At 42.3% G+C, this 24,803-nt stretch overlaps 1 protein-coding gene across 1 annotated transcript in view; it reads right to left on the reverse strand.

Annotated features, from left to right (window-relative positions):
- LOC145413192 (uncharacterized) overlaps window positions 1-24,803 on the reverse strand; it is a 481,698-nt gene that overhangs the window by 206,494 nt on the left and 250,401 nt on the right. The window contains exon 11 of the mRNA XM_080282917.1: window positions 23,750-23,943. Within this exon, the coding sequence (XP_080139043.1) occupies window positions 23,750-23,943 (194 nt within the window). The remainder of the gene's footprint in view (window positions 1-23,749; window positions 23,944-24,803) is intronic.

Consider the following 24,803-nt stretch of genomic DNA (forward strand, 5'->3'; position numbering starts at 1 on the left):
ACAAAAACAATGCAAACTCGAGTTAGAACATGAGCGAGAACAACGTGAGGAACGAGAGAGAGAACGAGAACATGAACGTACCGAGCGAGAAGCACACGAAAAACATGAACTTGAAGTGCTGAAGCTCAAGCGAGATTCCTTGGCTTCAGACTCATCTGGTGCAGTTGGCCCAAGCTCCACGAGCGTTCTCCCTGCACATGTTATGGCGACCCCACACATCAAGCTTCCCCCATACAAAGATGGCGAGCGAATCGAGCCATACATAGCTCGTTTTGAAGATATGGCTCAACTGTACCAGCTGGATGATGCAGCTAAGCAGCTTCAGTTTCTTAGCTTGTTTGAGGGCCCTGCCCTCGATATTCTCCACAGAATTCGTGGAGACAATCTCACGTATGAGATGATGAAGGCTGCACTCGTCAAAGCGTATGGTCTCACAGTTGACGACGCCAAGAGTCAGTTCATTGAGGGCGCATTTACAGGATAAAGAGACTGCTGTTCAGTTTTTTGACCGGCTTACTGCTTACTTAAGTGAGTGGATGGAGAAAGATGAAACTCCTCCCACGCGTGAGGGAATAATTGACCTTATGCAGCGCACACAGCTAGAAAAGTCGTGGCCTACTGAACTTCTGGCTCAACTTAAGATCTGCCAGGTAAGAGATGCCAGCCAAATGGTGAAGAAGGTTGATGCATTCTTTGGTGCAGAATGGTATCAAACTCGCAAGCAGCATACCTGGAACAGGAAAGCTGATAAATCTGGGAAACCGTCTCAGACTGAACCCCACCAACAAGGCCATTCTCAGAATAATGGCCAAGATCCAAAACCGCAGTGGAAGGACCAGGGGCAAAACACTCAGAAACCTGAGTGGAAGCGGTAGAACAGGCACCCTAACCAGCAGCAGTATCAGCCACGCAACCGACCATCGGGACTGTCCTTTTCATCAGCAGCTCAAGTGAATAGGAGGCAGGAGGCAAATGAAGCCTTCATTTCTCAGCAGCACCACGGTGGTCATGTTCCTACCAGTACGGGTACTCCCCCACAGTTCTCTAGTCCCACAGTGACAGTGAACCCCCCTCCACAGATGGCCAATGTTCCATCTCCCAAGGCAGTGAGTACAACCCCTCAAGCATCTAGTTCACAGGGCACCATGTTTGCCGCATCATTTATTCAGCAGCCTCATCTGTGGCTAGCTGCTTCCTCCACAGGCCCTCACACAGGTGACAGTACCTTCCTTGTTCAGCCAGGGTTTGTGGGAGACATTCCTGTGAAGGTCCTGAGAGACAATGTATTCTCTGGTTGCTCTGTCAAGCAGAGTCTAGTTCGGCCTGAACAGTACACTGGTCGACAGATCCATGCTAACCTTATTGATGGATCAGTGACATTGTTCCCTGAGGCACGTATCCAGGTGGCATCTCCTTTCTATACTGGTACGACACTCGCAGTTGTCATGCCAGAACCTTTATTTGACCTAATCATAGGCAATATTCCCGGTGCCAAGGATAGTTGCACCAAAGATGACACTACTCAGACTTTGGCTGCAGAAACATGAGCCACGCCTGAGGCTTCAGATTGTGTCACCCCAGTGACAATTGAATCGCCGCAAGATCTGATGTGTAGCCAACTTGTTCAAGAACGACACTCCGACCCAACACTTGCTGTCGTGCAGAAGAAGTAAAAGGGTAGAGTGATTAAGTATTCACGAGGAGGTCGAGCCAAGTTCCTTCGTAAACAAGGACGGCTCTACAGTGAGTCACGAACACCCGAGGGCGAGGTTCGACTGCAGTTTGTTGTGCCTGCCAAGTACCGCCAAGCAGTGTTAGAATAGGGTAATTGTTCAGCCTCATGAGGTCACATGGGCAAAAGGAAGATCCAGGGCCGTATCCGAGCTGACTTTTTCTGGCCAGGGATGGGACGAGACATAGATAGTTTTGTGCGTTCCTGCAATGTGTGTCCACGTAACACCAGTCAGTGACACGTCCTTCCTGCGCTGTTTGAACTCACCCATAATCTCTGAAGCAGTAAGAGAGGGCAGTGGTAATGTGGGTGTAGACCTGATGTCTCACCTACTAACTGCTTTCTAACTAGCAACTGTTGTATGTTGGGTTCCATAAGATAGGCGTTCTCAGAGATTTAAGTAATCTAAGGACCAGCCTGATTCCCAGTTAAAAGTGTAGACCTGATGCCTCATTCACTGGCCCCACAGGACACAGTATGTCCAAGGCCTGTACATACTTATATACCGTAGGTTAAGGGGGAAGTTTGAGAACCCTGCAGTGACAGTTCGAGGCTGTGTATGAATTACCTTGTGGAATGTCTCGAGCTGTGGGCCTCTCTGAAGATTCAAGGAGGATGCACATTATCCACATGAGTGTTCACACCCATGATGGGTGTTAAAACGTGACCTGCCCGAGATTAGAGATTCTCAGCTTCCTGTATTAGTCGTAAGTGTAGAGTTAGGTTAACCAGTAAACTGCCCGTTCTAAGTAATTTCAGCAATTCAAGATTTGGCACGGTTCCTGGTTAATAACGTTAGGTTAACTAGTAAACTGCCTGTTCGAAGAGATTTGAGTAATTCAAAAACTGGCACGTTTCCTAGTTAACCCCTACACCGCGGGCTTGTTTACCAATTACTTGCGTGTGCCGCGGGGTTATTTGGGCTCCGACAGACTCTCAAAAAATATTTGCCAAAAATCAGTTATTAGTCCTAGAATAATAAAATTACATATGCTTATGGCACATACCTTCAGCTTTCTCCTGGAATGATTGTTGAGCCTTCGTCGGTTACCGTAGGACTTGTGGAGACCTCTGAAGTAGGGTAACGAAGTCTCCACTTTACACTTCCCAACAACCCGTAATATGATTACCACAGCCAGATACAAACACTATAAACACTATTCTACAATTTTCAAGTAGTTTGGGATCCATACTCAAAAAACACTGTGAAAGCAATGGAAATTACGAGCGCGTCTGATCGTCGCACTGGCACTAGTTCGCTCATGGTAGTCTGTCATTTATTATTCATAAAACCCCTCACACTTTATATTTCTATTACTATATAACACTTATATATATCTACAGTCTTTATCCATAAGTTTCCTTCAGTAGTATTAGTTTATTGTCACTGTAGGGATTCAATTTCTTTCAGTAAAATACGAGCATCTCACTTTCGTCCTGTATACTGGCATTGAGAGTGAATGTCACTTTCATCTTCACTCTCATAACTCATAGCATTCAGACATGCTGGAGTGAAACTTTCACTTTCATTACTCCTAGGGTATATACTCGTATTCTTATAATACTACTCATTTACATTTCTATTTACGTTCTCTATTTTATTTACGTTATTTACACTTCTATTTTATTTACAGTGTTATGCACTGTCACTTGAAATAACTTATAAAACTATTTTCCATTGTTCACGTATATTTACATTCATTACTTTCACTTTCTGTTTACACATTATTTACACATTATTTACAATTCCACTTGCACTGTTTTACTCAATAGAAAGATCGTAGTCACTCTTTTATCAATTGTCAGCCCTTTACCTCTTTCCACACGAGGTTTAGTAGGGGGTAAAGGTCACAGAGCCATTTGCATGGGGGTGAAAAAAGGCCTTGAAGTCAGCAAGATGAAACATACGTCCTCTCACTTCGGAAGATGAGACTACACTGATAACGCAGTTGCCAGGCCAGCTAGCCTAGAGGCCTGCTTTAGGGGTTATTCAGAGTTACCAATATTACTTGAAACAGCTAAGTCTAGCACTGATATGATTGGCAGGAAATCTAGACAATACATTATAAATTAGGTAGTTCCAGGTGAATGTAAATATCACTTAGGCTTCTCCTCTCTCCTTACATGTATATTTATTACGAAAATAGATTATACGGCATATTTCAAGGGGAAAAAAACAGCGAAAATTAGCGAACGAGTGCACGTGAGGTGTTGTCAGGTGATAATTAGCCAATTCCAGGTGTATGGCACTCTCACTTACCTGATTTCTTTCTTGTATATATTATTTGGTATAAGAATACGACATAGGGCTTATTTCAATGGATGAAATCAGTGAAAAATTCCAGGAAGATTTACTTAGCGTAGCATGGCCGGGCAGAGCTTAGAGGAGAGGGTAATGGAGGGGGGGTTGGGAGGGGAGTCACGAACGGGGAGAAATGGCTAAATTGTCAACAATGGATGGGTGTACAGATGAGATTAGGAGTGCTGACTAGTGTTGGACATTGTAAGTACTGATAGATGATACAAGCCCCCACTTGAAAGCCCGGGTGAATTCAAAATAACACAGAATCACAAAAGCGACGCCCCGCGGTATGATCCCTTGCTCCCAAGCGTCACGAAAGTGACGCCCCGCGGTTAAGGGGTTAAATAAAGGTACATGGTGTTCTATTTGTTGTTTTATTTGTTGATCCACTTAGAAGTACTATTAGACAAAGTATTAGCAGGATAAAGTAGGCTGGAAGGGGACCCAAAGACCAAGCCCTGGGTGGGCTGTCCACCATATACCGTTTTTCCCATACGTTCTCTGGTTCACACAATGAAAAATCGTAGAACATGAGGTTTTCTGCCGCCCATAAACTCACATTCTGTGAGGGTGCACTGTATATAATAACAATCAACACACTGCAACAATAAATTAATGCATTATCAAGACGAGACTAAAATAATATTGAAAACAATGTTGACCCCAGGACTCATGCACTGGGATCACAGTTTATACTGTTCACACACACACACACACACACACACACACACACACACACACACACACACACAGTTAACAGCAATGAAAGTTACAAAAAGAGCCTAAACTATAAAAACAGAAACTATCATGACCTAAAGAAGTACTTCTTAGAAACTGATTGGGGAAAGGAGCTTAGAGGACAAGATTTAAATGCTATATATAAAAAATTCTGTGAACTTTATGAAATAGGAGTCCAGAAGTACATCCCAAAGCACAAAGAAGCAGAAAAGAAAATAAAGAAATGGTTCAATACAGAATGTGAAAAATCAAAAGAAAAAAGAGATTTCTTGTGGAATAGATACAAAAGACACAAGAATGAAAGGGCATATAATAATTACAAACAGGCAAGAAACGATTATACAAGAATAAGGAGGGAAGCCCAAAAACAGTTTGAGGAGGATATCGTAAATAAAAGTAGAGATCAACCGAAGCTATTTTACAGCTACATCAGAAGCAAAACCAAAGTAAAAGATAAAATACAATCCATTACGGACGAGGGAATCACCTATACACAAGAGAAGGATATTTGTGAAGCACTAAACAAGAAATTCCAATAAGTTTTTACAGAGGAAAACAATTTTGAGAGGGATTATGTGGAACATGCATGCCCAGACATACTACCAGATATACAAACAACAGAAAAAGTATTACAGGAGGAGCTAAGTAAATTAGACAAAGGAAAAGCAAATGGTCCTGATGAAATTTCATGTTGGGTACTACGTGAATGTGCAAAGGAGTTAAGTAAACCATTATTTTCAATTTTCAAGAAATCCTTGAGTCAAGGTAAACTACCTGATATTTGGAAGAAAGCAAACATTGTTCCCTTATTCAAGAAAGGGAATAGACAAAATCCACTCAACTACCGACCAGTATCACTAACCAGTGTTCTAAGCAAGGTATTAGAAAAGCTTATAAGAAAAGCTTGGGTAAATCATCTAGAAGAACACAATATGATAACAGAAAGACAGTTTGGTTTCAGAAAAGGAAAATCATGTGTTACTAATCTGTTGAGCTACTATGACAGAGCAACAGACACATTACAAGAAAGACAAGGATGGGTGGACAGTATCTATTTACATTTCAAGAAAGCATTTGACACAGTACCACATCAAAGACTTTTATGGAAATTGTACCATCAAGGAGGAATTTGAGGCAAACTGTATTGTTGGATGCAAGATTTTCTCATAAGAAGAGAAATGAGAACAGTACTAAGGGGAAATTACTCATCATGGAAAGAAGTGACTAGTGGAGTACCACAGGGCTCAGTGCTGGCACCAATCATGTTTTTAGTGTATATAAATGTTATAGACAATAATACTGGAAATGAAAGCTATTTAAATATGTTTGCAGATGATGCAAAAATAAAAAGGAGAATTACTAACACAGACTCTTGTAAAGAGCTACAAGATGAATAAAATAAACTTCATGAATGGAGTAATACATGGCAAATGGAATTCAATGTGGACACATGTCATGTAATCTATCTATCTCTATCTATCTATCTATTGCCAGACGCCTCAATCCCGTTTGGGGTGGCCACAAACAAATCGCCTCCAAGTCGCCCTGCCCCCTGCCATTTCACTCCCCTGCTCCCAACTCACACCCCCCTCTCTCATATACTTCTCCACCCCATCTCTCCATCTCATCCTCAGCCTCCCCCTCCCTCTTTCCCCCTCCACCTCACTCACATACACTCTCTTCGTTAGTCTTTCACCCTCCATCCTCTCTACATGGCCAAACCACCTCAGTGTGTTCCTCATAACGCTTCCTATCACATCCACATCAACACCACAACGCTCCTTTATATCCTCATTCGTCAGCCTGTCTCTCCATGTGACTCCACAGGCTCCTCTTAAATAACTCATTTCCACGGCTCTCACTCTTGACTTGTGTCCTTCCAACAACGTCCAAGCTTCACTTCCGTACGTTAGAGTTGGTATCACAATACTGTCATGTAGTAACTTTTTCACTTCCATGCTCACTTCCCTGTTTCTTATCACTGCTTTCAAAGAACCAGCAACCTTTCTTCCCTGCTGTACCCTTTCAAGCACTTCACCCTCCAAACCTCCATCCTTACTCATCACACTACCCAAGTACTTAAACGTACTCACATTTTCCAATTCCTCACCATCCAACCTCGCTGTACATTCACTGACTTCACCTCTCTCAAAGACCATCACTTTACTCTTCCCTACATTCACCTTTAGATTCCGTTTCTTACACACACTCAAACTCATCCACCAAGCCTTGCAGCTCCCCTTCGTCTTCACTGAACAACACAGTATCATCTGTAAACAACAGTACAGGGAGTTTCCAAACACTATCCTCTCTCACCAGGGCCACTCCAACATCCACTACCCTACCTCGTACCTCTTTTATTACCCCATCCATGTACAGATTGAACAACCATGGAGACATGACACATCCCTGCTTCAACCCAACTTTCAAAGAGAAAAATTCACTTAGTTCACCATCCACACACACTGCAGCCTTAGCACCATCGTACATACTCTTCACAGCATTCAACAACTTCCCATCTACTCCATATATTCTTAACACTTTCCACAATCCTAGTCTATCCACCCTGTCATATGCTTTCTCCAAATCCATGAAAGCCGCATACAACTTCTTTCCCTTCTCTAGAAACTTTTCCACTAAAGATCTAAGAATGAATATCTGATCTACACAACCTCTTCCCTTCCTAAAGCCTCCCTGTTCTTCTCCAACTAATTTCTCTGTTCTTTCTCTAACTCTGTCAATAAGTATCCTACCATACACTTTTCCTATTATACTAAGAAGACAAATGCCCCTATGATTACCACACACTTCTTTTTCCCCTTTTCCTTTGTACAAGGGAATAATTATACCTGACTTCCAATCCTCCAGGACTCTACCTTCCTCCCAGGCCAATCTGCACATCTTCCACAACCGTTCTACTACTATCTGTCCCCCATGCTGCAGCATTTCACCACACACTCCATCAATTCCTGGGGCTTTCCCTGATTTAACTTTCTTCATTGCTTCCACAACTTCTATCCTACTGATTTCTTCCTGTCTTCTCACCTCCCTCCTTCTCCCAGCCATTCCCCAGCCACTTATACTCGCATTACTTCCATCCTCCACGTTCAACAATTCCTTAAAGTGTTCTCTCCATCTGCTCACTTTTTCTCCCTTCTCCACTAGTAATCTACCATTTCTATCTTTCACTCCCCTGCTAACTTCACTTCCACCCTGTCTTACTCTTTTCACCTCTTTCCAGAACATTTTCTTACAGTCCCTCCACTTTACACTCAAATTCCTTCCAAATTCCTCATCCACTCTCTTCTTACTCTCTCTTACTAATCTTTTCACCTCTCTCTTCCTTTCTACATATAACTCTCTCTTCCGCCTCTCAACTTCTTCCACGCCCCTATTTCTCATCCATTCATTGTATGCTTTCTTCTTTTGTGCCACAGCCCGTTTCACCTCTTCAGTTCACCACGCTGTTCCTTGCACCCCCCTCCGTCTTCTCTTCCTTCCACACACCACATCACATGCTGCACATATTTCTTCTGTAAATATTCTACACACACCTTCCACGTCCCCCATCTGCTCCAATTCATATTTGCCCAATCGTTCCTCCACTTCTCTCTTATACTCTGCCTTTTTCTCATCCTCTTGTAACCTTTCCACTCTCCTTGCAACTACTCCTTCCTCTCGTCTTTCCCTTCTTCTATTCCTCCATCTTACTTGAACTTTAATTCTGGCCACCACCAAGTAGTGGTCAGAAAGTCCACTCCCCCAACCTCTATAAACTCTTGCATCCAATATACATCTTCGCATCCTTTCATCCACACACACATAATCAATCATTGCCTTCCTTTCACTCAGTTCACCACCCACCCTTCTCATCACTCGCCATGTATACCTGTGGATCAAGTTTGGTAAAAGTGGAAAAAGACCTGACTGGGATTATACGTTAGGAAATAAAACCCTACACACGTCAGAAAGAAAGAAGGACCTAGGTGTGATTATCAACAACAGACTATCATCGGCTGACAACATCAGCGAGAAGGTATGGAACATGTATACACTGCTTCCAAATATGAGAATAGCATTCACATACATAAATGAAGACATGCTAAGAAAGATAATAACATCATTCATCAGACCAACCCTGGAGTATGCATCAGTAGACTGGAGTCCTCATCTCAAAAAACACATAGACAAGATTGAAAAAGTTCAAAGGGCCGCCACAAGATGGGTACCAAGCTTAAGGGATCTCAGCAACAAAGAAAGACTAAATAAACTGAATCTACCAACACTACAGGAGAGAAGGAAAAGAGATGACATCTATCTATCTATAGCCCGACGCCCTAATCCCGCAAAGGGTGGCCGCAGACAAAACGCCTCCAAGTCACTCTGTCACCCACCATTTGACTCCCCTCCCCCCAACTCACCCCCCCCTCTCCCTCATATACCTCTCAACTCCATCCCTCCACCTCATCCTCGGTCTACCCCTCCCTCTCCCTCCCTCCACCTCACCTACATACACCATCTTAGTCAGTCTTTCATTCTCCATTCTCTCCACATGTCCAAACCACCTCAGTGTATTTCTCCTAATCTTCTCAACCACATCCACATCTACCCCACAACGTTCCTTCACTTCTTCATTCATCAACCTGTCCCTCCACGTCACTCCACATGCTCCTCTCAAGTAACTCATTTCCACTGCTCTCACTCTTGACTTGTTCCCCTCTTGCAAGGTCCACGCCTCGCTTCCATACGTCAGGGTAGGGATCACAATACCATCATGCAGTGACTTCTTAACTTCCATACTCACCTCCCTATTTCTCATCACTGCTTTCAGTGTACCAACAACCTTTCTTCCCTGCTGTACCCTTTCACGTACTTCATCCCCCAAAGTTCCATCCTTACTCATCACACTACCCAAGTACTTGAATGCACTCATATTCTCCATATCCTCACCATCCAACCTCACTGCACACTCTGTGACTTCATTCCTCTCAAACACCATAACTTAACTTTTGTTTACATTAACTTTCAGCTTCCTCCTCCTACACACTGTCCCAAATTCATTCACCAAGCCTTGCAACTCCCATTCATCTTCACTCAACAATACTGTATCATCAGCAAACAGCAACACCGGAAGCTTCCAAATCTCACCCTCATTCATTAGGGCCACCCCCACATCCACTGCCCTACCTTGCACCTCCTTTACAACCCCATCCATATATATATTAAACAGCCATGGAGACATCACACACCCCTGTTTCAGACCCACATTGAGATCAAAGAACTCACTCAGCTCACCATCCACTCGCACCGTAGCCCTAGCTCCCTCGTACATACTCTTCACAGCACTCAACAATTTCCCCTCCACTCCATATATTCTTAATACCTTCCACATACCTTGCCTATCTATTCTATCATAAGCTTTCTCCAAGTCCATGAAGGCAGCATACACTTTCCTTCCCTTCTCTAGATACTTCTCCACTAAACATCTTAGAACAAATATCTGATCTACACACCCTTTTCCCTTCCTAAATCCCCCTTGTTCTTCTCCAACTAGCTCCTCTGTCATATGCCTAACCCTATCAATGAGTATTCTACCATATATTTTACCAGTCACACTAAGAAGGCAAATACCCCTATGGTCACCACATACTTCTCTCTCCCCTTTTCCTTTGTACAGAGGAACAATTATACCTGATTTCCAGTCCTCTGGAACCCTTCCCTCTTCCCAAGCCAATCTACACAACTTCCATATCCACTCCACAACAATCTCACCCCCATACCTAAGCATTTCACCACACACTCCATCAATTCCCGGGGCCTTTCCCAGCTTAATCTTCTTCATCACTTCCACTACTTCCGACCTACTGATCTCTTCCTCCCTCCTCTCATCTCTTCTTCTCCCAGCCATTCCCCAACCACTTATACTCACACTACATTCAACAAATCCTCAAAGTGCTCCTTCCATCTCCTCAATTTCTCTCTCTTCTCCACCAACAATCTATTATTCTTATCTTTCACTCCCCTACTATTTCCCCTTTCACACTGCCTTACTTTCTTTACCTCCTTCCAAAACAATTTCTTACTCTCCCTCCATTTCACACTCAGATTCCTCCCAAACTCTTCATCCACTTTCTTCTTACTCTCCTTCACCAGTCTCTTAACCTCCCTTCTCCTGTTCACATATACCTCTCTCTTCTCTCTCTCATCTTCTCCCCTACCTCTACTCGCCAACCATTCACCATATCCCTTCTTCTTTTGTTCCACAGCTCGTTTCACCTCATCATTCCACCATGCTGTCCCTTGCACACCCTTGCATCTCCTCCTCACTCCACAATGACATGATTATGCTATATAAATGCATATCAGGGAAGGAGAAAATAGACATAAATGATTACTTAACCTACGGGGAAGCATCAGCAAGAGGACACTGCAAAAAACTGCATAAGAAGAGAGGTGATAAAGACGTAAGGAAATTTAGTTTCCCAAATACAGCAATTAATCAGTGGAATGCACTACCGAATGAAATAGTGTGTGCCAAAACAATTCACAATTTTAAGGATATGTACAATAAATAAAGTTTAAGACACGGGACAGTACGAGCCTGACTCATTCCTGTAAAGATACAATTAGGTAAGAGCAATTAGGTAAGAACACACACACACACACACACACACACACACACACACACACACACACACACACACACACACACACACAAACACACACACACACACACACAGTACTAGTACATAAACACACACACACATAAACACACATACACATTAAAGGAATGCAGAGAACAACTGGCAAATAAGATTCACAGTTTGTGTGTTCTCTAGATGATGGGAATGTGCCTCAAGAATGGAAGAGGACCAATGTGGTAGCAATTTACAAAGGAGGGAATACAGAAGAACACCTGAATTGTAGACCAGTGTCCCTGACCAGCATGGTCAAAAAATTGAGAGAGAGAATCTGGAGAGACAAGTGGACAAAATATCTGCATGAGATGGACATTTTGGAAGAAAGTCAGTTTGGATTCAGAAATGGAAGGTCATGTGTCTCTAATATGTTAAGCTTCCACTCAAGGACGACTGATGAACTACAGGAGAGAGATAGTTGGGTGGATTGTGTCACAGTACTTAGATCTGCAGAAAGCCTTTGACAAGGTACCCCACAAGAGACTAATGTGGTAAACTGAGGAATACAGGAGGACTGAAAGGTAGCCTTTTCAAGTGGATGAGAAACTTCATGAGAGACAGACAGATGAGGACAGTAATATGGGACAGGATGTCAGGATGAAGGGAAATAACAACTGGAGTCCTGCAGGACTCGGTGCTAGTGCCCATAATATTCCTCATTAATGTACAGTAAATGATATGATGGATGGAATGAACATTTATGCAAGTCTGTTTGCATACGATGCAAAGACCATGAAGAAAGTAGAAACTGAAAAGGACCGTAAAATGCTGCAGGAAGATCTGGACAGGATTTACGACTGGACCCAGGTATGGGAAATTAAATTCAATGCAAAAAATTGCAAAATATTGGAAATGAGTACAAGCACTAAAAGGCAATCACTAAATTACTTGATGGGATAGGAACCAATCACAAAAACAAGAGAAGGGAAGGGCCTGGGAGTGTTGGTCCAGGATAATTTGTCACCCCAAAAAACACATTAACAAAATTGTCAGAGAAACATATAAGGTACTGACAACCATATAAGTGGCATTTCAATACATGGATGAGGAGATGATGAAAAAATTAATAGTGACTATGATCCACTCAGAGACTGGAATATGCGGCAGTGGTGTGGTCCCCACAAAAAAAGAATGATACAAACAAGATTGAGAGAATAAAAAGAAAAGCAACCAAGATGGTCCCTAGCCTGGCAGATCTATGTGCGAGGAAAGGCTAGAAATGCTGGGTCTGCCTTCCTTAGAAGAAAGAAGGGATATGGGTGACATGATTGCAGTTTTCAGGGCCATGATTGGAGTACACAAAACTGACAGAGAAGATCTGTTTGTATGGGATGAGGAAGCAACAACAGGATATGAAAAGAAACTGAAAAAGATAAGTCACTTGAGGGACATCAAGAAATATAGCTTTCCACATACAGCTACCGCAAATTGACATAGGACCTCTCCCCACAAGGTATTAAAAAACACAGAAATCATAGTATATCACAATGTTTGTTCATGAAATGCCATTTATTAATATGAAATCATGTTTCCCTTGTTTTTCAGGACCAGTTGGATGCATTTTGGCATGGAATCACTTAGATCTCTAAAGTAATCTAAGGACATTTCTTTGCACCAAACATTTGTCAGTTCAGTCTTGAGGTTGTCCAGATTGGGTGTCTTCTTCTCTGCCATGATTTTCTTCATTTTTGCCCAGCAATGTTCTATCGGATTTAGATCCTGACTGTTGCCAGGGCAGTCAAGGACCTCAATCCGATTATCTTGAAACATTTTGTCACCTTTCTTGACTTGTGACATGGAGCTGAATCATGCATGAAAAAGTCGCACCCATGAATCGCAAAAAAGTTTAACAAATGATCTTTCAGAACCTGAATGTACCGGCCATCATTCATCACCAAGTTCTTAGGATGAAAGTAGAGGCTTCCACTTCCCATTTCACCTGAGGAACACCCCTTATACCATTACTGATTGTGGGTGCTTAACAGTCGGCACCGTGTAAGCAGGGTCATATTGAGCAGAGCGACGAACCTTGGCAGAACGCACCTGGAACACTTGAAATGTGCTTTCATCGGAAAACATAACCTTTCTCCAATCATCCGATGTCCAGTGTGCATACCTCTTGGCAAACTGAATGCGCTGCTCCCTCATGCGGTCAGTGAGAAGCAGTTTCTTGGCTGCGGTGCGGCTTGACAAACACAGCTCCTTCTGCAAGAAGTGTTGGATAATTCGAATTGAGATGTCTTGTAACAGCTGGGGATACATTCTCTTCAATTCTGCTGCTGTCAGTTGAGGATTCTTGATTACTTCCCTCTTCAGAACCATATCTGTACCTCTAGAAGTTGTCCTCTTCTTTCCACCGCCATGCTTGTGCTCTGGTACGACATCAGGTGGCAGGCCGGCATTACAGCAAGAATCTTCAAGAAGCTCGACTTTATGCGTCCAGTATGCTCGCAAATCGTGTTGACAGGGACATTATCCTGCCTCCATGCAATGATACGGACCCTCTCATCCCTTGCGCAGTACTTTCCAGGCATGACAACTCAACTCTAGGAAAATAACAGGGCAAACAGTAATGAATACGAAAAACGAGAGAGGTGCAAGCTCGAAGCGAAGGGAACATATGCTTCCACTCATGCTTCTGGACAAGCACTGACGTGCTGAGTGTTTTACCACCTCCCACCAACACCAGAGGAGCTGCCAGTTATTTCTTGCAGCAAAAATTCACTTGGTAGAGGTGGAAACACAAAGCAAAGACAGACAACTCTCCCATAGCAATTCTGTGCGTAGGTCGTAAGTCAATCTGCGGTAGGTGCAGATACACTGACCTGTGGAATGACCTGGACAAAGAGAATGCAAAGTCCCAAAACTTAAATGAGTTTAAGGCAAAGTTTGACTGGTTGAGACATGGAGACAGAACCCCACAAGTGTAGCTCACTTCCCGCATATAACAAATGGGTAAATACAGCTGGGTAAATACTGTACATACACAATCAGGCACACACCTACATACATACACATACCTTATACACACAAATGCAAACACATACACATACACATACACATACACACACACACACACACACACATAAATACACAACCACACATACATGCACAGTAGCTGACAAGGAAGGGTGTAAGAATGTTTGGATAAAGACAGATGAAAATGAGGAAGAAAGACCTAAAACAAAGAAGCTAGTCATGGAAGCTAAGGAAAAAGATGACAAGAGAACGGAGGAAGAGAAGACAGAGTTTTACTGGAGTTGAAGATCAGAAATTGAGGAAGTGGTATCGACAGAGAGAGGAAGGGAGGAGGACGGAATAAAAAACAACATAAAAAGATTGAAAGTGGTGTATGCTAAAGCAGATGGCGTTATCTCAGCAAGGCTAGAAATCAACAATTTCTTGAGGGTTAATGAGCCAGATATTATGTGCTTTGTACAGACCAAGTTATGAGAAGATATTGATATCCATGTGGGAGATGGAAAATGCAAACTATGGAGAAGAGATAGAAAAGAAAATCGGAAGGAGGAATGATAAAGCAGTGAAGAACGGCATAAAATTTAATGTAGATAATGTGGACTGGGAGAAGGTAGGGCTGAAGTGATAAATATGAAACTAAAAACCAGAGAGAAAGGCAGGAGAGACATCACACTAGCATACGGTATGCACCCCCCAAAGACATGGACATGGAATGAAGCTGAATACCAGGAGCTGTTGTCAGACATGGTGACTGAGAAAAGAAACAATTTAATCCTGATGGGTGACGAATTGTAAAGATGTGAACTGGAAGGAGTGGGACTCAGAGGTAGTGAAGATTCATGGGGCAGTATACTGTTAAATATAGCAATGAATAATGCAATGACCCACGCAATGAATAATGCAATGACCCACTGGGTCAAAGAAGAGACAAGATTTAGAGGTGATGACACACCAGCAAAACTAGATTTGCTGCTAACCAATGAATTTGACGTCATTGAATCTCTGAAATATCTGTGTCCTTTAAGAGAAAGTAGTCATGTAGTGACTGAGTTCCAAATGGCAGAAGGGAACGTGACGCCAAGAGATGAGCTATACACACATGGATGTACACAAGACAGACGACATGAATCTGTAGGAAGGATCCCGAAAATCTGCCATAACTTTAGTATACAGTATGATATCCCATCTCTATACTGTCTGTGATTCAAGTTAAAGGTGGAAAGATTCACCTGTAAACTGAAACATTTGGATGCTCTTTAGAAGCTGCAGTGACAGCAGAAAATGGCAGAAGGGGGAGGTGGAGCGGAGCTGCATATGGTTGCAGATCATGGTGATTTCGTGGGATTTGACTATCAAACCAACATCCATGAGGTAATAAAAGCATTAATGATTAGATTTTCAAAGATGGAAGTGGTAACTGAGAACAAGACAAGTGATAGTTTAACGACAAAGAGAGGTGAAACAAAAGATAAGCAGGAGCTGAGTACCATCAAGGAGATAGCCCTCAAGAAGAAAATAAGTGATTTAGTAGAGTTTTTGGGGGGGGTGCAGAAAAGGAATGCACTAGCAGGAAATGTGACACTCGCACAGGTGAAGAACGCTGTGAAGCGGCTGAAAAATGGGAAAGCAGCTGGGGTTGATGAGGTGTATGCAGAGACGATTCAGTGTTGTGGAGGGAGAAGAATGAAGTGTTTGTTGGAATTATGTAAGAAGGCATGGATGAATGAAACTGTGCCAGCAGAGTGGAAAAAAGCTGTGAGTGTACCCCTGTACAAAAATAAAGGTAAGCGAAGTGAGTGCAAGAATTAGCGTGGCATAAGTTTACTGAGGGTGGTAGGGAAGGTATATGGAAGAATTATTATAAAGAGAGAGATATCAGAAGTCCTAGTTAGTGATGAACAGGGTGACTTTAGGAGTGGCAGAGGATGTGTCGATCAAATATTTATAGTGAGATGAATAGTGGAGAAAGCTTGTGAGAAGGACTATAAGGTATTTATGGCATTCATGGATCTGGAAAAAGCATACGACAAAGTAGACAGAGATGGATTGTGGAAGGTTTTACGCATGTATGATAAAGATGGTAAGCTGCTAGGTGCCGTCAGGAGTTTCTATGATGGTAGTGAAGCATGTGTAAAAGTAAATGGGCATCTAGGTGAATGGTTCACGATCGGTGTGGTCATGCAACAAGGTTGTGTGATGTGCCAATGGTTGTTCAATATATATATGGATGGGGTGATGAGAGAAGTAAAAACATGAGTAATGGAGAGGGGGATGGCACTGGTAATGAATGATAATGGATGGAATATCCTGAATTTGTTGTACAGTATGCTGATGATGCAGTACTACTTGCAAATACCGGACAAGAACTTGGTAGACTGGTGCAGAGATTTGCTGATGTCTGTGAGCATCGTGCATTGAGGGTAAATGTAGAAAAGTGTAAAGTGTTGGTTACTGAGAGAGAAGGTGACTCCCAGTGTGATATTACGGTGAATGGGGAGAGACTGGAATTGGTGAGAGAGTTCAAATACCTGGGTACAGTGACAGAAAAGAGAGGAAAGTATGCAAAACAAGTGGAAAGTAGAGTGACACAAAGAAGAAAAGTAGCTGGTGCAATGAAGGCCTTGATAAGAAACAGAGGCTTGAGTGTTGCTGCTGCACAAGGCTTACATGAAGGAGTGTTAGTGCCAACTTTAACAAATGGATGTGAGACTATGATGTGGCATGAACATTAAAAGTCAAGAGTGAGAGCAGTGGAGATAGGACTGCTGAGGAATGTACGTGGAGTACAAAGAGTGGACAGAATGCAAAATACTGTGATTCATGAAAGATGTGGAGTGAGGAGGTCTGTGGACACCAGAACTGAAGAGAGTGTACTGACATGGTATGGTCATGTACAGGGAATGGATAACAATAGTGGTGAAAAAGGTATATCTGTGCAAATCTGAAGGAGGGAGGAGGCAAGGTAGACCAAGGAGATGGTGGAGGGATACGGTGAATAGTGTGTGGGGAAAAGAGGTTTGGAAGTCAGTGAGTCTAGAAGCCTGACATGAGATCGAGCTGGCTGGATGAATATTGTGGGGAGAAGCGCATGATCAGGGATTTGGCACCCCTTTTTAACGTGACAGCGTCCGGATTGATTCTATCAGATACGTTTATGTGAAGCTACAGAACGCAATGAATGTTTTTGGCATATCAGACAGAGCCAGGATTCTGGGGACTTGAATGGTGAGTGAATAGAAGTGAATGAATTGGGCAAATTTGGGTTGTCTACACGCTGCTACCCCTCACCCTGCCCTAGGATAGGAGAGGAGGTCTAGATGATGATGATGATGATGATGATGATGACAGAAGAAGAAAATAAAGAACTGAGAAAGAAATTGAGTGAAACTGACCATAAGACCAAGAAGGTATGTACAGATCTGCAAAGAGTGCAAGAACAAACAGGATGGGTGGTTAAAGGGCATGAAGAAATGTCAGAAATGAATGAAATGGTAAAACAACAAAGTGATGAAAATAAAAAGACAAACACACATCTTTGAAAGTGAAGTGGTGAAAAAACAAAAAAATAAAATAAATAAAGGAAGCAATTGTGAGGAACACAGTCGAAAGGAATACATGTGTGATCAACTTCGGAGTTGAGGAGAAAGAACAGAAATCAAAGAAGGCTAGGATGAACGAAGAGATGACCATGATCAGTGAATTATTTACTAAGATAAATGAAGAAGGAAGAAACTGGGAACAAAAAATAGAGGATGTAAGAAGAGTAGGCCAGTATAAAACTGAAGGACCTAATGTCAGGCCCATCCACTTTACATTTAGGAATGAAAATGTGGCAAAAGAGCTGTTGGGAGCAACACACAGGCTGACTGATGATGAAAACCTTAAAGATTTATTGAAAAAAGATCTAAACTCCTATGAGAGAAGTAAACTTTTGCATTGCTGGAGGAGGCTAAATACAAAAATGAGGAAAGATTAGAGAGACAAAGAGATGTGTCTTTTTGGAGAGTGAAGGACATGAAACTCAGAAAGTAGTATATAAAGATGGGCTAAAGAGAAAAGTGCTGTACAAAATGATTTGGTAGGCCTAGGTAAAGTTAGAGCAAACAAAGAGGTGATTAAGAAGACTCAGGTTCATATGATAAAGGCAATGTACAGTAAGCCCCCGCGTTTGGCGATCCAATTAGTCTGGCGAAACTACCGCCAAATTCGAATTTCGCCAAACGCGAGTTCTTTTTACCATATAAATTGCCTATAAAGTGCCTCAATCAGTCTTTGGTCATTGCCAAAGTCCCCCTTTTGACCCCTAAAACACCATCTTTCGAGCTGAAATAAAATATTTTGCCTTCACATATTAATACACATGTAGAAAACAGACCAATACACAATAAATAAAGCTAATAAGACATGATATAAAGGTTGTAACTAACCGTAAATAGAGTGAAGATAGGCTTGCTTGGCTGGGGACGTCGGAGTGGCAGTGGGGGCAGCTTAGTTGCTACCACCACTTTCCTCATCACTCTCCCCCTCCTCCCCCATAACCCCCTTAGCAACCATTTGTCTCGCTTGATCATCCACTTCATCGAAGCCAGAAAAGTCAGCATCCAGCTTAAAGAGGGCAGCGAAGCTTGGCTGGGGAGGTTGGGGAGGTTGGGGTGGCTGGGGAGGTTGGGATGGCTGGGGAGGTTGCGGCTGTTCTTGTGGCTGTTCTTGTGGCTGCTTTTGGGGCTGTTCTTGTGGCACATCGAGTGGGGGGGGGTTATCAATGATTTCACAGTTATCATCGTCTACGGGAATGGTGGCAATGATGTCTTGGATATTGCGTTGTCTGTCCAGATTCTCTAAGAAAAACTTTGTTATTTTTTGCCTGCTTTGACATTTTCAATTTTTCTTGATATTGTTCAACGTGCGGCCGCCAGGGGACCGCCAAGTTTGAATTCAAATCGCCAAGCGCGCATTCGGTGGTCCGTGGCCACCCTACCGCCAAAAGTGAGTTTCGCCAAGTTGAAATTCGCCAAACGAGGGGGCTTACTGTATACAAATGTGGATGAACTGACAACAAAGAAACTAGAACTTGGTACCTGTTCAGGGAAACGAAGCCAGAAGGGGTATATCTAGCTGAAACTAAAGTAGAGAGTGAATTTGACGCAAATGTGCTTGGTTGGAAAGATTATACTGTAATGTGTGGAGGAAAGACAGAGAATGAAAGTTTGGAGGAGGAGTGATGATTATGATATGACTGATAAAAAGGTAAAGACAAAAAGGGTACATTTAGAAAATATAAAAGTGAAAATACTGGCAGTGAAAATAGTGGATGAACATGGAGAAAAGCTGGACATAGTAGTGATGTACACCAGATCATGGAATAGGGACAATTATGAATGGTTAATGAGCGAGTCTCTAGATATGCTAAGGAAGACAACTGGGCAGAAAAATTGATTGCTGCTAGTGGGTGATTTTAATTGCGGAGATGTCGACTGGAAGGGAATTGATGCATGGAACAATGTGGAAACCTGAGGGCATAGACTGATGGAGCTGATACTGGAAAATATGATAATTCATTTGGTTGAAGAAAATACAAGAATTAGGGGAAAGGATACACCATCAAGCCTGGATCTCATTTTTACAAGAAACTGTAATGATATACGGTACTGAAAATACAGAACGTCTGCCCTCTAGGAAAGAGTGACCACGTGGTTATGGAGATGAAGGTGTTGAGAGGGGACACAGGGGAAAGAGAAGAGACAATTCAACAAAATAGATATAACTATGAGAGAGTGGATTTTGACTCCTTAAGACAATACTTCAGAAATATGGACTGAAGTCGAGAGGGGGAAGAATATCATAGTTCACTTACCTTCAGCAAGCTATCCTTAAAATTCACCTACAATATAAATTAGTAACTGCAGAATACTGCATCATATAAAAAAGTCAAATATACCCCTATTTACACTATCTGGACCAACTGAGTTTCAATCTATCCATCTATTGCCAGATGCCTTAATCCCATAAGGGGTGGCCACAAACAAACTGCATTCATGTCGCCCTGTCCCCCGCCATTTCATTGCCCTGCTCCCAGCTCACACCCCCCTCTCTCATATACCTCCCCACTCCATCCCTCCATCTCATCCTTGGCCTCCCTCTCCCTCTCTCCCCTACCACCTCACTCACATACACTCTCCTCATCAGTATCTCACTCTCTATCCTCTCCACATGGCCAAACCTGAGTCTCATTACATGAGTCTCATTTCCCCTTAATACACTGCATTGCTCCAACTGAGTCGAATAGCCCCATCTTACAGTATTTATTTTCTATTTTCTTTTTGGGGGTTATGGAATTTCAGGATCAGTGAATCAATACCTGCCACTTTAAAGTCTTTTATCCCAAAACAGCAGCTTATCACTTTGTCCAATGGATGATTGCGAATAAATCACAAGCCAGGCTAAAAGGTTTAATTTTTCATGCTTTGTTTTCATGCAAAGAGATGGCTAATGATTTTAAGGAGGTTATGTGGTGACATCTGCAGCTTTTTTAAGCCATTATCCTTACTCATTTCTTCCCCCCACCCCCCACTATTTTTTATGCAGTCTTCCAAGAAATAAGAACATCAAAAAAATTGCCATAACAATATAGTGAGCTCGCACAGTACGTGAGTTCACAGCACACGAATCACATAGTATGTGAGTGACCAAAAAAAAATAACCAAAAAACCTTGATTGTGCAAGTTTGGCCCACAATATGCGAGGCAGAGGCAAAGAGTGGCTCAAAACCACTACTGTCCCTGACTATGCAACCCCTCTCCTCGCACGACGCGCCAATCGTGACATAGAGGCTCATGGGGAAGGTGCTCAAGACGAGTCTACAGTACAATCTCACCAATAACGACTTCAACAATAACGTTTTCGGCAATAATGGTAAGTTAGAAGATACCCAGTTTCTATAAAAATGTTTGGATTCACGTGAATGATGGTTGTTTCGCGAATGGCAAGTTGCTATACTGCAAATACATCCATAACAAGATGAGGAATGAAACAAACAAACAAGAAGAGATGAAGGAAATTGTCGAAAATGTGAACAGTAATGGAGGATCCTCCCCCCACCACCTCCCGTGTGTGTGTGTGTGTGTGTGTGGGCAAAGGCTTCACAGCCTGCTCCCAAGGCCCAGTAGTCCTCCTACATATCATACACCTCTACATGTCACTACTTCAGCGCTAACACCCACCGTCCACACTGAATACATGCTAGGGCTGTCTCATACAGGACTGGTGTATTGGTATTAGTGAGGGTATTTTTACGACATGTCGGCAGGTCTTCTAGTAGATAAGTAAAGTCTGCTTTTATTAAATTCAAATCCTTAAACCGTTCCCTGCCCCAGCAGGGATTTGAACCTGGGTACGGTGGGACTACAGGCCACCTCTCTACCGACTGAACTACTGCCTCGCCCTCCACCGTCCCCCCTACCTCCATTGCCCCACCTGACTCACCAGCTGCCTCCCCCTCCACCTCAACAGCCCCACCTGACTCACCTGGGATACCTGCAACCCCCACCATAATGACTGTTGCTGCATTCTGGAAGAAATATAACATTCGACAGGCCATAAATTTCTTCGTCAAAGCCCGGAATAATACAACACTGGCAACTGTTAAACAAGCGTGGTGTGGCCTGTGCAGCAGGGGCACTCTAAGAGTGTTGCTGGATCTCAGAACCTCTGTTATTTAAGTCCATCAGGCCTGTTGTCTACTGTTGTTGACTGACCATATATTTGTTACTGCAGCTATATCTGTCATATACGTCTGAAAAAATTTCCTTTTATTATGTCTCTAAGGGTCAATAAATGTCAAGGTATGAGGGGGTACCGCCTATATGTAATTTTTCCCATAAGATTATGTATTCACAGTGCGCAATTTCATGGTGCGCAAGGACCAGGACCACCCATCCACTCGCATACTGTGCGAGCCCACTACACTATGATATACAGAGCAATTCCCAAATTTCAAAACAGTCTGGATCAAAAGGCTTTTGGAAAACTGGAACTGTCCATCATTTCTACCAGTTATATGTAAACAACCCACTTAACTGGCATTTCATTTATTATTCACCGTATCCATGCTCAAATTAATTATCCCAAAATCATGGTTTTGGTGGTTCAGGTGTGAAACCTTAGCAATAAACAATGATGACTTATTGTTCACAGGGAAAGAATTAGATAAGTAAAAATTATTAAGCGAATCTTGTGGCTCAAGTATGTCTATCTTGAGACTGGCTAGGTTGCTGCTGTGGCACTTTTCCAATATGTTGTAGCATCAAGTCTGGCAACTGAACCATTTTTTTTTTTTTTTTTTTTTTTTTTTTTTTTAAAATATTCTTTACCTATTTTTTAAAGTAAACTGATATTCATAATTCTTTTGGAAAACTGATATTTTTGGAAGTCTGGAATTATGCATTTTGGGGACTGTGCTGTGTACTCATAAAAAAATTGGCATAATTATGCGTTAAAAAGAAACTCTTTTATCTCATCATGGAACTTACCTTCATTATGGCTACACCATGAGGGATATTCACTATATGCAGCAGATTCTTGTTTAACAATAAATTGGTATCAATGACTCATTAATATCATGTTTAGAAGATGGAACCTTTTTTTAATATACAATGGTCTATCCACTTACATGATCATTATGATCCCACATGAAGCCTCCCTGGTCGATGTACGATTGCAATTTTTACTTATGCAATTGCCAACATGCAAGTCTTACATCTGCTTGTTCCACGATGGCCTTTGAACTCGATCACTATCAGTGATGGAGGAGCAACATGGTGTAAGTTCAAGCACCAAGTGAAGTACAGTGACGCGAAATGATGACCAATTTAGGTGAGTTGCAAACAAAGTTTTAGACTTATTTTTGGTAGTCAGCAGGAAGTGAAACCCAGTGAAGTGAAATTACTACCTCTGTAGGTGATATTTTTGTATTTATATATTTTTTTAAAGACTGCCGGATGGATGACCCTTGGTCAAAAATGTATCCCCATTGAACTCATGTTACAAATGACTATAGAATACAATCATTATGCAATGGCTTTTACAAATGCATCCACATTTAAAATGAAGGCATATTGTATTAGGCAAAGATGTACTTCAACATGCTCTCTTTCATATCAAAAGACTACAACTGGTTTCCGAAGGTGCTATAACTTTTTTCTTTTTTCTCCCCCACAAGATGGGTGGGGAATCCTAATGCTGTGTTCATGGGTTATAATACAATCAAATGAAAATCCACAACCAACTCTACAGCCACCATACCTAAAGTTGATGAGGGAACGACGATAAGGCTGAATGTCTCTGGAGTCTCAGTTTCTTTTATATATGCAAGGAATGAGATTGCTTGTACAGTCTTGCCCAGCCCCATCTCATCTGCCAGCACACCATTTAGCCCTTGCTGATGCATCAGCACAAGCCAGTTCAACCCTATGAGCTGGTACCCTTTTAACCGCAACCTGAAACACAAGGAACATAAATAATAAAGCTATCATTCCACAAAAATCATCAGCATCATCAGCCTAAACTAATGTCCCATTATCTTCATAGGTTGAACTGCCAGATACAGGAAAGCAAAATACAACAGTGCCCAATGAAATGGGCCATTTATCATTTAAGTCTCCAAGCTTCTATGTTCTGTTCAACTGACTATCTATCTATCTCTCTACAGCCCGACGCCCTAATCCCGCGAAGGGTGGCCGCAGATAAAACGCCTCCAAGTCGCCCTGTCACACCATTTGACTGCCCTCCCTACAACTCACTCCCCCCTCCCTCATATATCTCTCAACTCCATCCCTCCACCTCATCCTCGGTCGTCCCCTTCCTCTTCCTCCCTCCACTTCACCCACATACACCCTCTTAGTCAGTCTTTCATTCTCCATGCTCTCCACATGTCCAAACTACCTCAGTGTATTTCTCCTAATTTTCTCAACCACATCCACATCCACCCCACAACGTTCCTTCACTTCTTCATTCGTCAACCTGTCCCTCCATGTCACTCCACATGCTCCTCTCAAGAAACTCATTTCAACTGACTATACCATATAAAAATTACAGAACTTACTTAATACACTTTTTAAATTTTTTTTTCACAGTCTGTTCATGAACACAGAAACAAATTCATATAACACATCAGTGGACAAGTTGTCAAATAACGTGTCAGCATTAATGCAATTCAAACTAGCATCTATCCAGTATCTCAGTAGAGCCATCAGTTTGCTAAAATGCTTATTTCATAAATACAGACACATCCAATAACATTAACATTCTGGCACTCATCGAAGCCTTGAATTGATTTTCTACTATATGGAATGATATC

This window comes from Coenobita brevimanus, chromosome 95, assembly GCF_032717465.1.
Source record: "Coenobita brevimanus isolate Jiangsu-jjx chromosome 95, ASM3271746v2, whole genome shotgun sequence".
Lineage (NCBI taxonomy): Eukaryota > Metazoa > Arthropoda > Malacostraca > Decapoda > Coenobitidae > Coenobita > Coenobita brevimanus.